General features: G+C 39.9%; 1 protein-coding gene across 1 annotated transcript; it reads left to right on the top strand.

Moving 5' to 3' along the window:
* Nucleotides 1–4,040: 4,040 nt before the first annotated feature.
* LOC116259317 (sugar transporter ERD6-like 6) lies at nt 4,041–10,254 on the top strand. The gene is made up of 19 exons (XM_031637071.2): nt 4,041–4,185; nt 5,315–5,729; nt 5,819–5,881; nt 5,962–6,051; nt 6,159–6,218; nt 6,371–6,436; nt 6,531–6,596; nt 6,673–6,748; nt 7,068–7,132; nt 7,218–7,310; nt 7,445–7,525; nt 7,615–7,699; nt 8,218–8,264; nt 8,374–8,436; nt 8,531–8,590; nt 8,681–8,746; nt 8,847–8,906; nt 9,544–9,658; nt 9,764–10,254. The coding sequence occupies exons 2-19, from the start codon at nt 5,532–5,534 to the stop codon at nt 9,874–9,876; spliced, it is 1,467 nt and encodes a 488-aa protein (XP_031492931.1). The 5' UTR covers nt 4,041–4,185; nt 5,315–5,531; the 3' UTR covers nt 9,877–10,254.
* The last annotated feature ends 5,200 nt before the right edge of the window (nt 10,255–15,454 follow it).

Below are 15,454 nucleotides of genomic sequence, written 5' to 3'. Positions count from 1 at the left end.
ATAAATAAGTAAAAATACACCTAACTTTATTCTCAACGGTGCACCTCGATTCTTTGGTTGGTAGCAACAAAATGCACCTAATTTTCCAACCTTGTCAAGAAAAAAAAAACGTGCATAACTAACTATGTCTATAACAATGCAATTATTTTGGTCATGCACTAATATTGTATTGTACAGAGCTAAAAGAGGTTGATGGAAGAACAATCAACATTAACAAAATAACTTTTTTTAGGGCATTTTGGTTCTACTTTTCATCTCATTAAATGCTGAATTAGTGAGTGTTTATGAGGAGAAAGGTAGATGGAGTTATTTTAAATTATCTCAAACTAAGAGTTGTTAAGATCTCCTTAATGATCCAAATTATAAAAATTTGTTGGGTTCTGAAATATATTTTCAAAATGTTTGAAGCTGGCTCAGATTTCCCAAAGTACAAGACATTATTATTTAAACTATAGATCGACTGGACCTCTTTTAGTTAGAAAAAGAAGCTGAATAGAAAACAGTAAATGAACGATACTGACAAAAGATGTATCATAAAGAGAGAAGGAACCATACGGCTAGGCAAAGAAGAGGTCAAATTGGTATCCTTTTCCTTTCAGCATGCATAGCAGATTATATATATTTTCAAATGAATAACTAATAGGACAGAGCAAAAACAACAGACAACTTTCCGTAGTTGGCCTCATTCAGATCACGGGGGATCCAAAGACTTCTTTTGGTCTTTAATTGTCTTGATAATTTGATACTCGCAGAAGGAGAGAGAGAGAGAGAGAGAGAGAGAGAAAAAATATATATATATATATATAACAAAATTTAGGGACAAGAGGTCCCTTGGGTACAAAAACAATATACAAAAAATAAACCGCAAAAACAAAAGTAGGAAAAAGAAATATACAATACAATGCACAGAAAAATAAAAGAGAGAGGAAAGATGGAGCGGCACAGTCACCCAGCCGCAGACGGACAGCGGCGCTTCAACCGAATGGCAAACTGGACATCCCTTTACCCAAGACGAGCCACAGAATCTGACGAAGAGAAGGTGTCCCTGAAGACTCTGTTGTTGCGCTCCTCCTAAATGCGCCACCAAGCTGAAATGAGCCACGGCCTCTAGACATGACCCCTAGGAAGCAGTCAGGTGGGGGAGAGAGAGAGAGAGAGAGAGAGAGAGAAGGGTTGTTGAGAGAGGTATAAATGAAACCACTGAACTATCAACTAGGAGTTATTTTTTTACTCTTTTTGTATTTATGTGTCAAATCATGTTAAAATGAAGTACATGGTTTTATGTAATCTGAATTTTTCAATGGCACAACTTTATAAACGACCGGGGCCACAATTTCTGGAAAATTATGTCATAATAAGGTTGTTCTTGGATAATCAGACGATAAAGAGATTCCTTAAGCAGGATTCTACAGCTTCAAAAGTCATTAGTTTTTGAAAGCAAAATAAAGAAAATCAGTTCACTATTATATTGAAAGTACTGGAAAAGGAGTGTGTTGTTAATACTTTAATGGATACCAATTGGGTGAGTAAGAGAAATATTTGATCATACCAAGAGGGGAGATGAAGCCTCCTTCCCTTACTTAGTTCGGAGCTGCTTTGGTGCTTGGGTTGAAGCATGCGAAGCGCTTCCTCTTATACATCACTTCCCTCTTGATTGACACGAGAGATGAACGCGTAGTGTGTGTGTGTGTTTACCTTGTCTCTTGGTTCATGCCTGTCATAGGAACTGTCCACCAGAGTCATCTCTTATATGGAAGACATGAGAGAGAAAGAAGGAATCTCTCTGCCTCCCCTTCTTTAGGGGTGAACAATGAGTCGAGCTTGACTCGTTAAAGCTCGGCTTGTGAATGAATTCAAGTCGAGCCCGAGTTCATGAGTCAACTTGTTCAAATAATCGAGTTGAGTTCGAGCTCAATACGTAACTGTCGAGTCGAGCTTAAGCCTTAATCGAGTTCGTCGAGCCTTAATCGAACTCGTCGAGCCTTCATCAAGTCGATATTTTCAAACGAGTTTACGAGTTCGTCGAGCCTTACCAAGTCGAGATCGAACTCAACAGGTAACAATGAATGTCAATTCTATTCAAACAAGTTTGTCGAGCCTTAATCGAGTCAAACTCGAGCTCAACACGTAACGATGAGCATCAATTTTGTTCAAACGAGTTTGTCGAGCCTTAATCGAGTTGAGCTCGAAATCAACATGTAACTACCGAGTCGAGCTCGAGCAGCTTCGGTCGAGCTATTCTCGAGCCCGAGCAAGAGTCGAGGTCAAGGTTTCATTAGTCGAGCCGAGCTCGAGCTGACTGAACTCGGGCTCAACTCGGCTCATGTTCACCCCTACGCTTCTCCCATTGCCAACACTCTTGGGAAAAAGGGGAGAGACACTCTGCCAAGGGCGGAGATAGGTGGGTCCCACGAAGCCCATTTTGTAAAAGCTTAAATTAGTAATTGAATTTGGGTAGATTTAGGTTCAATTATATAAGACGACCCGATGATGCTCCATGACCAATTGAAAATTTATTAACTATGCTTAGTACCTCATAAAAAAAAAAAATCTAGCTCCACCCCTGTGCCTCCCTCCCTAGGCCGAATCAAGGGAGGGAGAAAGGCAGCAATGGGAGAGAAAATGGGAAGTAGATGAGGGAGAACAAAAAATCAAGAGAGAGAATGGGGAGAAAAAAAAAAGGTACAAAAATGGACAGCCCCTGATGGGCTGTCCACTAGACAGCTGTGAACCTAGAGTCAAGTGTACATGTAAAACATGCAAATATTTTTATTTATGTATGAAACTTGGCATGTTGGAACTAGTGGGGTCTATGGTGGTAACTGATATAAAGATCCAACCCAATGGCAAATCTCAACAACTCTTTCAAATCTCAAGCCATAACTGGGTTTGGGACTACCTGACAATGAGAACAATAATGCAATGTGGGAGAAATTTGTTACTCCCCTTTGCTTGGGGGTCGTTTGCGATTAGTAATAAGATGTTACTGTTTCATGTATTTACCGTAAGCTTTAGGTCACTTACCTTAATAATTAAGGCAAATACATAAACAATAACACAGAATTATTGTTTCCAAACATTACAGTGATTCATTGGGTCTTTGTACACTTGGCATCATTGAAGTTCCCAAGCAGGTTTAAGTAACTAACTTTTGAACTTAAAAAAAGGCCCCACCAGCCCCCCCATGTACACAAATGCATTGATTGAGGAACTTTTTCACTTACAGTCACACTAGAGCTTGAGAATTTTAGAAAACTCCAACGTCTTTTCTTTTCTTTCGCATAAAACATTTTAAGAACTAAGTTTCTACTCAACTGTCGAATGAACATCTAACGAACTTGGTTGAGAAAACAATTTGTCTGCTTGTTTTTTATAAAGTTCGCTTTCCTTCCAGTATTTTAAAAACTCACAGTCTATAAAAACAAAAAAAAATGGGATTTATTTGATTGGTAAACAAGTAGTCATAGTTTGCATCATACATAATGCTTCTCATTAGATTGAAATTGAGTCACCATTTTTTTTTTGTATGACTTGGAAACTTGGAGAACGCGAAACCAGAAAAGAAAACACTCCGCTATGGTTACCACCTCCTTCGTCGCTGCTTAAGAACCTTTTCCTGTTAAAAGATATTTCAAGGAAGTAAAAGTGGGCGTTATCAGAAATTGGTGAAAGAGTTGGGAGTTTTGGTGAAATTCTTTTTCCTGCCAGTTTTTGGGAAAACATTGCGGCTATTAATTATCCATAAAAGCACGAATATTGTCAAACGAATAAAGAAGCCAAACGGATCCCCCAATCCAAGGAAATGTATCACATCCAGATCCAAACGTCTGACCCGAACCCGGTCAAAACCCGCCAACGACATCCCGGTGCGTTCCCGCCTCAAGCGCGCAACCTCCACCTTCCACTCGGCAGATGGAGGGCTGCGGTCAGCTGGCGCGAAACCATCGGACTGCTCCCAGCTGTCAGTCGACCAAATCATTCAGGGGTAATTTCGGAATTTCAGTTCCGCCGACCGGCCCGTCAAGGTTTTCCCCGCAATCGAACGGCCGTTCTCTTTCCGCCATGTTCACTGTTTTCTCTTGCTTGCTCTCCATCTCCCCACAATAAGGAGAGGAAGAAGGAACTTAGAATTCTGATTCCAAGGATTCATTGCGATAAGGGAAAAGTGGGAAGTCTAGTACTGAGGTGAAGGTTTTTTTTTTTTTTATCTATTTCTTGTTTTCGCTTCGTGTTTGGCGTTTACGGATTCCGGGGATATGGATCGGATTTTCTCTCCTGTTCTTCTGTTTTTTATTTTCCTTTTCCTTTGTCATTTCGTCGATCTCATTGCATCTTGGCAATCGGAATTCTCTGCTTTGAGTCCCTTTTTCTTGAGCTTCAAGTGAAAACAGGAATCGTTGGGAAAATTTTTCCCGGGAAACCACTTTCCTGTCTCTGGTCAGTTTTCTGCTTCTGCAGCTCTTAACCGCCAGGTAGTTAAACGATGTCGTGTCCGAGTTGCTTGTTCACTTCTCGGTTTTTCTTTTGAAAATTTTTCCTCCTTTGATCTTGTCAGTGGAGTGATAGGCAAATTTCTGCGGCTTATCCTGTTCTTGTTCTTCTATCGTCGTTCTCTCCATTTGTTTTGAGGATTCTGGTGTTAGATGGGGACCTAACATTAAGAATGTGCAGCCGTCGCAGATGGAAGAAGAACGCAAGAGTGATTGTTTACTTGGTTAAATGTCATATAAGTGAAGATTTCGGATAAAAAGTAGACGAAACTTGTTTAATAAGTATAAGAGCTATCCGCTGTGATTTTCATTTGTTGGGACTTTGTGGTTTCGTTGTGATGTCTTCATGATATCAACTACGGAATATCGGTTTTTCTTTTCTTTTGAATTTCTTGCACGAATGCGGATTAGCTGTGTATGTGCTTTTTATTTTGGAATATGTGTTGAGTCATTTCTTTGACGTTTTCCCATTCGTTCATTGCCTTATCTGTCATTTTCCCATTCTGGGTGGCTAGAGGTCTCGCGATCTCTACCTTGATTTTAGTACTTCGTTGTTTGTCATTTTCCCATTCTGGGTGGCATCTGGTCCCCATTTCTCTCTTCCTTACTGAAAGATTGCTCTACCTACGAAAGAAAATAAGATATTTCGGGAATATCAGATGAACAACACATAGATGAATTAACTTGCATAGTCTTTTTTTTCTTTTCGCATTTCATTACTGTCTATATTGCAAGTGTGTAATGGTTATGTTCATGATCATGCGTCAGTATGATTATATTTTATAAGTAAAGGAATTTGATTGGTGGTGCGTAATTATCTGCAGGTCTGATCCCGGTACATTCTATTTGCTGGAAGAGATAAAAAGGAAAGAGGCATTAGCTTAGAAAAGAATCAAACTCATAGGAGGAATTCTTTTATTCTATCTAAGTTTTGGCTGCGCAAAAGGATTCAGTTTCCTGTCCTGCTACATATTAATTTTTTGTTTCTTCACTGTAGAACAGATAAAATAATCTTAGGGTGGTTATATCCATCATCTCATCATGAGTTTTAGAGATGAGGTTGAGGATGGAACTAGCAGGGACCTTAAAAAGCCATTCCTCCACACTGGCAGCTGGTACAGAATGGGATCAAGGCAGTCCAGCATGATGGGTTCATCCGCTGTCATCAGGGATAGCTCAATCTCTGTCGTCCTGTGCACCTTGATTGTTGCCCTGGGCCCTATTCAATTTGGTTTCACTGTAAGTGGCATCCTTTAGAAAGTCCTTAGCCAGTCTCTCTCTATCACCTCTGACCAATACCCCTTTCTTCATATGCCTATGATCTTCAGTCAGGATACTCATCACCTACACAGTCTGCCATCATTAAAGATCTTGGCTTGACCACCTCAGAGGTAAGCGCATCCGGTTCCCTTTATTTCCTCTTCTCCATGTTCCTCTTAAACTGAAATCTGACATAAATTCTGGAAGGCAGTTCTCGTTGTTTGGTTCCCTCTGCAATGTTGGGGCCATGGTTGGGGCTATTACAAGTGGTCAGATTGCAGAGTATGTTGGACGTAAAGGGGTAAAGTGTGTCTACTTTTAATTTTCTAATTAGGATTGGTGGGTGGAGCTTGATCAGATATGTCAGTATCATGCTATTTATTAATTGCTACTCTTCTTCTTAAGCAGTCATTAATGATCGCTTCAGTTCCAAATATCATTGGGTGGCTGGTGATATCTTTTGCCAAGGTGAGTCTTACTGAAGGGAGCCACGTCTGGTTTTTCTTCTTCTGTTTATTATTGTTATTTGTTGTTAGTTGTTACCATAGGGATCATTGTTATACCATTCCTTTTTATCATAGTTCAGCAACAATGATGTTCCATTTGTACTTGTTTCATAGGATTCATCTTTTCTATACATGGGTAGGTTACTGGAAGGATTTGGTGTAGGAATAATCTCATATGTGGTAAGGATGGCCTTCCTCATCTTCCTGTTTTAGATGTGTAGTCATGTCCTTTTGTCCCTGATTTTTTTTTCGTCTTCCTTTGTGTTGCATTTAGGTGCCTGTGTATATAGCAGAAATATCTCCACAAAATATGCGTGGAGCTCTTGGATCTGTTAATCAGGTAAATTTTATTGCCATCCACCATTACCTGAAACCTTTAGAAATCTGTCAATTTACTATGTTACACTGTCTCACAGTTGTCTGTCACAATCGGCATAATGCTTGCATATCTCTTGGGGCTATTTGTACATTGGCGGATACTTGCTGTATTAGGTGAGATAGTGGCACCTTCCTACTTATCTGATGTAGAATAGTTGAAGGTTTCTCTTGGAGTGGAGGTTGGATTGTTTATATTTGCCAATTTGAGAGAGCTCAGCATACATTTATTTAGATGTTGGCATAAAAAGAGTCCAGTAAAGTGAATAGCTTTTGGCTTTTGAGGGGAAAAGGTAACACTTATGAACTGGACCATGTTATTTGTATGTGGAGTATGTGATTTTTCATGTGCTTTCGCCTCTATCTGTCTTATCAATTTTCCTTGAAGACAGCTTGGAACGCTTGGAGCCCATCTAAGTTCATAAGTGATTTTCAGGAATCTTTCCCTGTACAATATTAATTCCTGCTCTGTTCTTCATCCCTGAATCTCCAAGATGGTTGGTAAGTTTTCATTATCATCCATGTTACTATGGTATTCTCTCTCTTGATCTACTTCTACATATGTTTCTCCGTTGTGGCTTTCCAGGCAAAGATGGGTATGATGGAGGATTTTGAGGTTTCTTTGCAAGTTCTACGTGGTTTTGATACTGACATTTCCCTTGAAGTTAATGATATCAAGGTGCTGTTATTGTCTAGTATAATTGCCTTATTCTGCTGTTCTCAGACCATATCTTTCCAAGTGATATTACTGTTGTTGTTAAATTTGTCTTTGATGTATTAGGAATTCTGGCTTATGTTGATCATTTTGTGCAGAGAACTGTAGCCACCTCAGGCAAACGTACCACTGTAAGGTTTGCTGAACTGAAGCGCAGGAAATACTATATGCCTTTAATGGTACTTAACACATCGGGTGCATGGGTTGTTTTCTGTTCTGGTGCCTGACTGCATCCTTGATGATTGACATATTATGATTATGGTTGCAGATTGGAATTGGGCTTCTGATCCTTCAACAGTTAAGTGGAATAAATGGGATCCTTTTCTACTCAAGTACCATATTTTCAACTGCTGGTGAGCTATGTACTCTAGGATTTTTGTGCTAGAAAAATAAGCATGTTTTGAAGCCTATAGCTCATATCCTATCGGTCTCTGCTGAAATATGTGGTTCTGGCTAGCCTACCTTGGATCTGAGTTTTTGTAAAACATAATTGACAAGCATATAAATGCATGTGGTAGGTGTATTGCCTACAGAATTACAGACATGCATCATCGTGCATGACACCAAGTGTATATGCATGCTCACACAGTCCTCCTTTATACAATACAACGGTTTGAGTAAGATGTTTGCATACCCTGCTCATTTAGATTCATTGCCATTTCTAATTTGTCAATTTGCATGAACTAAATTTGTTTAAGATTGTCTCTACAAGGAGCAAAGAATCTGCATATAGAGGAGTATAGCATTAGAGCGTCCTTTGTTTGGTTGTTCTTTTGTAGGTCATTGTCTGCTGATTGTCAGACTAATTCCTGTGCACCTATATATTCCCATTGCGAAACAACATTATTGATTTATGTTTGATTACATGCAGGAGTCTCATCAAGCGATGTTGCAACACTCGGGATTGGAGCTGTTCAGGTTACCTTTGTCTACTAATTAGGAGTAACTTTGCATTAGTCTAATGTTCAAAACAATTTACCGCCCAATTATTGCCATATAAATTTGATTGGTTGTATGTTTCTTATAGGTTGTTATGACAGGAGTCGCTACATGGTTAATGGACAAAGCAGGCCGTAGAATCCTGATGACTGTGAGCAGCAAGAGAAAGCAATTCACTTGTACTTTTTCCACAAATCCTAGTGAATTCTTTATGCTGATGTTTTAAACATGCATTTTTCTTGCAGGTGTCTTCTATTGGAATGACCATAAGCCTTCTCCTTGTCTCAGTCGCATTCTATGTGAAGGTCTTGCATGTGTTTGGTTACAAATCTATATCCTTTGTTTTTTTTTTTTTTCTGAATTCTTTCTGAATCAGTTTGTTTCTTTTAATGTAGGATTTCATCTCTGAGAGTTCTCATCTTTATAGTGTAATGAGCATTCTATCTTTGGTTGGCCTGGTGGTATGCATTCAAGCTTTAACATTTCTTGCGTGATGTTTTTTGTGGTTTCCCACTTTCCCATGAAACAAGCTTTTATGGCCTTGAACTTTCATCACTGCAGGCATTTGTCATTTCCTTCTCTCTTGGAATGGGAGCTATTCCATGGCTGATAATGTCTGAGGTACAACCTGCAACGAATTCTTTGTTTTAGGTGATTTCACGGCACGTGCTAGGCCTCTTGGGGATCTTTGTTTGGCAGAAAATGTTTATACCTAGTGTTAATCTGAGGCAGCTCTTGCATTTACCTTTTAAACAAGAAACAGTCACTGCTTGTCCCTCTGAGAATGTGTCATGCTAGCCGGATTGCCTCTTTTGGTGGATGCGATGTGCAATTCCATGGGTTATTGCCCTATCCTGCTGAGAAAGTCTTGTATCAGCTTATGGTGTTATGGCCTTAAATGACATGGCCTTAAATGACATGGGACACCTACACCCATAATTTATGAAGTCTTATACCTTGAAAACGTTGAGGTGATTCACTTGCCTGGCTATGTAGGACCCTGTGAGCAACTGAGCATTTTAGCTGCTACTATAACTAAAGGTTGGCATAGGTCTGGTAGCAGCAAGAATTTCAGTTAGATGGCCTACAGTTTGCTGGCTGTGGCTTTGAACTCTGTTCCAATGGCCTAATTTGCCTTATGTGAAATAGTTGCAAAGTAGATGCGTCTCCAGCTTTTAGGTCTTCAGTCTTTGAACTACTATTTTTCTTTTTCCTACTTAGCACACATTCAATTGCTATTTCTATCATGCTGTGCTAGATAATGCCGGTCAGCATTAAGAGTCTTGCTGGAAGTGTGGCGACTTTGGCCAACTGGTTGATGTCCTGGGTGGTTACAATGACTGCAAACTTGCTCTTGACATGGAGCACTGGAGGTTCTTTCTATCTATCTCTCTCACTCACCCTCTCCTGGTCGATCGCTCTATACACGCACACACGAATACACTCAAAGCATCTGAGAAGTTTTTGCCATCCTGCAGGAACCTTTACAATCTACACAGTTATCAATGCCTGCACTGTGCTGTTCGTTTTATTTTTTGTGCCGGAGACCAAGGGGCGGACTCTGGAAGAAATACAGGCTTCATTCAGATAAATGTACAGTTTTGGTGGAGGATTACACTCTTCATGAATGGTTGCCGGTGGCAACTCAGCGATAGGTTAAGGGCACCAGCATCAGTTCGATTACTAGTTTATGGTCATCGGCTCGCAGTTGTCGCTCTTATCTTTTTCTTGGGCTTTCCTGTTTCTGTTTGTTTTGCACAATGTAACGTTCATCGGTTTTGCTTATTGCTGTGCGCATTAAAATTTTACCATGAACTCATCCTAGGGAGTTCTCTTCCTGTACGTTTTTGTGCTTCTGCATTTCCTTTCGGGCATCTTCCTTCTCATTCTTGGAATAGGTCCGTGAAAATGCACATTTGTCCAATTGCATTTAGAAATAAATATTTCACCTGTATAACTTGGATGTGAATTGTGATCTAGCGTTGACTGAGATTGGTTTTTTGCCTCACGGATAATGGTGCGTCTGTTCTTGAGATACTATGGAGTTTCTCTTTGGTAAGTTTTCTCTCGACGAGTCTGCCTTTTGGCTATAATCCTGTATATGGCCTCTCTTTCAAATTTTTCTGATACATGGCTACCTGTTGCAAATGGGCCTCTGTTGTAGAGTTGGTTATTTTGCACAAAGAGAAGGCTCCTTAAATGGTTACATGGTGCAACAAGTGATAGTTTATGCTTCCAACGTTATTCTCTGTCAAAAAAGAATCTATGTAATGGACATTAGTAGCATTTTCTTTATTATAACTCGTTTTAATGAACTTGAATGTCAATGGTTAAGGTAAGGCATTGTTTGGCATGTGTTGCCACAGATGAATGATGATGCTTGAATCAAGTAAAATCAGAAACAGGAGGCCCATACTTGAGACGATGGCCAAAAGGCGGTCTCCTTAATGAAAATTTCCCTTTCTTTTAACGGTTAAGACCTTAGGGTGTGTCTCAGATCCGAGTCTGATCTGAAAATTTTTCATGTGAGGTCCACAATATAAACAAACATTGGATTTCACCAGTATAAAAAGAGAATTTGAGATCTTTAATTTATGGTCAAAACTAAACGTCAAACTTAAGGTCGAAAGGAAGGGGGATTTGACATCAAATCCTTGGATCTGGGATTTTCAATGATCTCAAATCATTTCGGATTTAAAATGTGAGATTCTCATGAATTCAAATTACTACGGATCTGAGATCCGATGTAAACAAAACGCCGTCGAAGGGCAGGGTTGTATACATAAAAACAGAAAAGATGTTTATTCACCATATTGTTCAGCGACAATGATACAGATCCAAACTTATATTGGCAACACTGGTACGCATATCTTGGTGAATGCTTGCTCATATTGTGATCATTTTAAAACGGTATCATAATCAATGGACCAATTCTTCCCAACCATGAATCTACGTTCATTTACATGTAGCGTTGATCTGTGGTCTGTGCTGTTGAGACCCCTTGTGATCTTACGTGGCACTGATTTTAGATCCGACTCCCCTGCGTGGCACGGCATAGGCGACAACATTCTCCCCGTCACAAATTTCGATGTACCGTTTAAGCCAATGGCTTGGCATAAGGGAAGAGTTTATATATATATATATATATATGAAAGTTCGTAAAAACCAGACCACTTGGGTAATGCCTGTTGACATTAATTATTTTAAAATCTAAACTTATAGATATGATCTTAAGAGTGATTTGATGAGAAACATATATTAAGTTGGTTGTTTTCTTACTTAAATAAGATTCTTTTAATAGTAAAAAAATGAACGGCCTTGATAACATCAAAATTTTGGTAGTAATGATCAATGTTTTTACAAAAAATGACTTGAACTAAAGCATGGTTCGTATTAAATTATTGTTTATAAACACATTAAAAGGTTCACATTTTGTTTAAATCTTGAACTGATTGGACAGATCAGTTCAAGATAGCTTGAGGATTTCATCTCCATGGCTTGCAATGGAACTGTTTGTGCAGAACTACTGTAATTGGATGAGGGTAGAGCTGGCGAACTTTGATCTTCCAGCCACCATCGATATGATAAACAGTATCACTGGGCAAAGGGTCCATTTTTGTTGGCTATTCATTGGTGAGTTTGATGAACACATCCGAGACTACTCTTGTCTTCCTCTATATTTTGGTTACATGCAGTCCAACTCCCTTTACTAAGCTCTCTTAATTATTTTCCTAACTATGAAGTTCTTTTGTTGGACCTGTAGGGATTGTTTGGTAAATAAGACATTTTATAAGTATTCTATGAATCTGCCCTGAAGATTGAGGCAGATTTATGGACACCAAATTCTAGTGTTTCATGAATCTACTCCACTCATAAAGTGTTCCAGCTACCAAATAACCTCGTAGGGATCTCTGTTCATGTTGGCTGCCTTGTCTCAACACAGGATGGTGGACAGGGTTGGAGCTGTTGCCCTCTTAGGCCCCACTGCTCACCTCAAGCACATCACCTCTGAACTGCTCCAAATAGCTGCCAACGTCTATGATGATCAGGTATATCTTCAATTACGCACATAATTTGTTCCTCTGCATGTATGTGCATGCACACTTGCGTGAAGTGGGTGTTTGATTTTTCTAGCAATGGTTGAATATGCATACGATCTAGCATGCTAATACATTTCATATTTCAGCTGCTTGGCTTGCTAGATGGTGCTGAGTTCTCCCTAGAAAGGTAAAAGATTGAAACTCAAGATAATCTTCTTAATCTCTTTATCATTGTTATTCCTGATTCCTACTTTTAAATTTGACAGTGAAGGTGTAGAGTCCCTTGTCAACGCTATCTGCTCTGCAGACTTAGATTGCAGTGTTTGGTGGCACTGATAAACGGTAAGCATCCAAACAATTCCATTACGAGAGGAAGTTACGTGCACAAGTGCACAGTTTTGAGGACACGACAATTGTACCCCTGTCCCACTTCTGTTGGGCTTCTGACCCATTCTTGTGAGTACGTGTCACGCACAGAAACCTATGCACAGTGCAAATGTGCACAGACCTGTGCATATAACCAGCTTTGGTTCAATTATATATGAGTATAAAATAAAATTAGTGTTTTGAGTTTGCATAGACGTTGGTAAGGGACTTTTCACCAATGTATGAGACTTTGAAATTTAGTTTTCATACCAAGTCTGAACCCAGATCCATGTTACTTGGGTTCCGCATCTAAGTCCAAGACTTACCATTAGAAAGAAACAAATCCGCCTTCATCTCTGCATGTGAGAACCAAATTCAGTTGCTAGGCTTCAACCATTACCTTTAGAAGAGTTTGCATTGAAAAGAATTTCACATCTTAAGTTGGATCGTGGGCCAGGACTTGATCTATTGATCTATAGAAAACCAACCAGGCCACTTATGCAATTGTTTCTATATATATTTGCATTGGGCACCAGATCTTTTTGGCACTTAGTCCAACCCAACCCAAATTCACACGAATGATCTGATCACAAGCTATGAAAAATGCTGCCCTAAACTTGCGCGCAGATCTGATAGCAGGTTGGGTTTGAACTCAGATATTTGCTCGGCTATTCAACTTGAGTAAGAGTTTTCACATAAATTACTGTATGGAAAATATGACTTCCAAATAACCTTTGAATGGTTTGGATCAGATTCTGGCTTCTAGAATTCGGGATACGCCTGAACTTAGCTAATTCCTGTCTGTGTAGACATAGGTGCACGCTGAGAGGCTATTTGGTATTAGGAACAATGTGCAAGTGCTCTATAAATGTGCCCCAAAATTAGGGTAGATTCATAAAATACTTGAACAAGTGGCCTACCAATCTACCCTAATTTTAAGGTAGATTCATGGAATGTTCACATGTTGTTCTTAATACCAAATGGCTCCAATTGGATATCGCTGACCAATGGATCATCCGCCCCAGTCATGGTGGGTCTGCTTTAATATTTTTCTTTATATGGACCACAATTTCTTCTTATTTAGTATCTGGACAAAAATTGAAGCTCCAGGCGGGGTCAAGAACTGATAGATTTAGGTAGACTATGTAATTGCAACGAGTTTAATTAAGCATCTTCACTGACTCTCGGCCAAGTGAATAACGTTCCCTTTTGGATGTTGGCTGGGGTTCATACTTCCTGTAGGTGTTTAGTGCGGTGCGGTTGAGCAGAAGTTTTGTGACTTTGTCCTTGCAATATCAAATTTTGTTCCACAAAGTTATATCAGTCGATGCCAAGTTTGAGAATGAGCCAACCAGAGGCATTTCATGTACAGTTCCTGTTAACGGTGGAAAAGGGCATGTATGACTATGGCAGCCGCATGAACAACATTCAGAGATACGGGCATCCCGAACCGCCAGCGTAAGACCTCTCCGGCATACCCGCTGATTTCCGATCTTACTTTTTCTTGGTGGGAAGGCTGCATTTTCAGATGTTCAGGACGTCAACCTACTGGCTGGTGAAGTAGAAGACCACTAGATGAACAAGCTCACAGTTCAGTTTATTGCTGACTACGCACATACAGATTTTGTTATGGCCTATATAATGTTAGAGAAGAACTTCATGAGCCTCTCATCACATTCTTTAGAGGCAATGCCAACTGATTCATGTCATATGGTTCTGAGAATGTTTTTATAATTTTGGACCCATAGGCTGGAGGCTGGTAGGATCAAAGCAGGTATTGCTTTTTCCTTTTTTCTCAAACTCCTTCTTAGCTCGATAGTCAAGAGAATTTCCCTGCTAAGTTTATGAAGAATGTTTTGGGCGAGTGGTTATTTTCTTCTTGGATAGAAATTTGGTTAACATAAATCCTTCACTTCCATCTTCTGCTGAAGAACAGACTGCTGAATTTAGATTTTTAAGCCAAAGGTTTGCGCCATGACCATCATCTCCCGTGATGAGTGACTGATCCACTTGGGCAACTTTGATTTCTTGCTGACAATTCCTTGGTATTCACATTCAGGTTTACCTGTATGCAGACTGAATCCTTAAATTTCAGGCAAACTTGATTATCAAGTCGGTGGCACCGTGGCAGACATAGGTAGGCCTAATGATAGAGCAGACCAAACCCTCAACATACCAACCTCGCAGACTTTTGCGTAAGCCGCCTGAAAGTCAGCTTGATAGCCTGTGCCCATTCCCAACCAACCAAGCAACCAACCAACAACGCCTCGGCTAACAGACTCTAGATGGGGCAGGACTGAGTCGACCTACTGCCTGCTATCTGACATCTTGGCAGTAAATATACGGACAGGAAAGTGTTGGGCAAAGTTAACCAACTGAAAGGAAAGAATGAGATGCCATTATGAGATGGGAATATTTCAAAGTCATTCAACTCACCAGCTAGCCTCCGCAGCAACGAAATGAGCAAAACGAAGCATTGCAGGAGAGAGCATAAAGGAAACTAGTCTACCGTTCCAAATAAGTCTGTGATGCATTTGTGGGCAAGGAACTCATAACAATTATATCCCGCGGCATTATCACCCAAGGGACATATTGTAGTGCAGGCTGCACCTAACCTGGTCTCCTCAGCCACTGTAAATATGCACCTCCAGGACCAGTAACTCCAGCATGTCAAAAGAAACTAGGTGGTTCTCCTCCTACTCAAAACTAGATAATAGTAAGATCGAACTTGAAACAGACGAGCAGAAGAGAACTAACATCACG

Source organism: Nymphaea colorata, chromosome 8 (genome assembly GCF_008831285.2).
Source record: "Nymphaea colorata isolate Beijing-Zhang1983 chromosome 8, ASM883128v2, whole genome shotgun sequence".
In the NCBI taxonomy this organism is placed as follows: domain Eukaryota; kingdom Viridiplantae; phylum Streptophyta; class Magnoliopsida; order Nymphaeales; family Nymphaeaceae; genus Nymphaea; species Nymphaea colorata.
This window is presented reverse-complemented; position numbering and strand designations above follow the sequence as displayed.

What these genes read in the sequence shown, in the direction of transcription:
- LOC116259317 (XM_031637071.2), top strand. Translation starts at nt 5,532, where the DNA reads ATGAGTTTTAGAGATGAGGTTGAGGATGGAACTAGCAGGGACCTTAAA. An exon ending in AATACTATATGCCTTTAATG is followed by an intron (nt 7,526 to 7,614) that starts GTACTTAACACA and finishes TTATGGTTGCAG; the next exon opens with ATTGGAATTGGGCTTCTGAT. An exon ending in TACCATATTTTCAACTGCTG is followed by an intron (nt 7,700 to 8,217) that starts GTGAGCTATGTA and finishes GATTACATGCAG; the next exon opens with GAGTCTCATCAAGCGATGTT.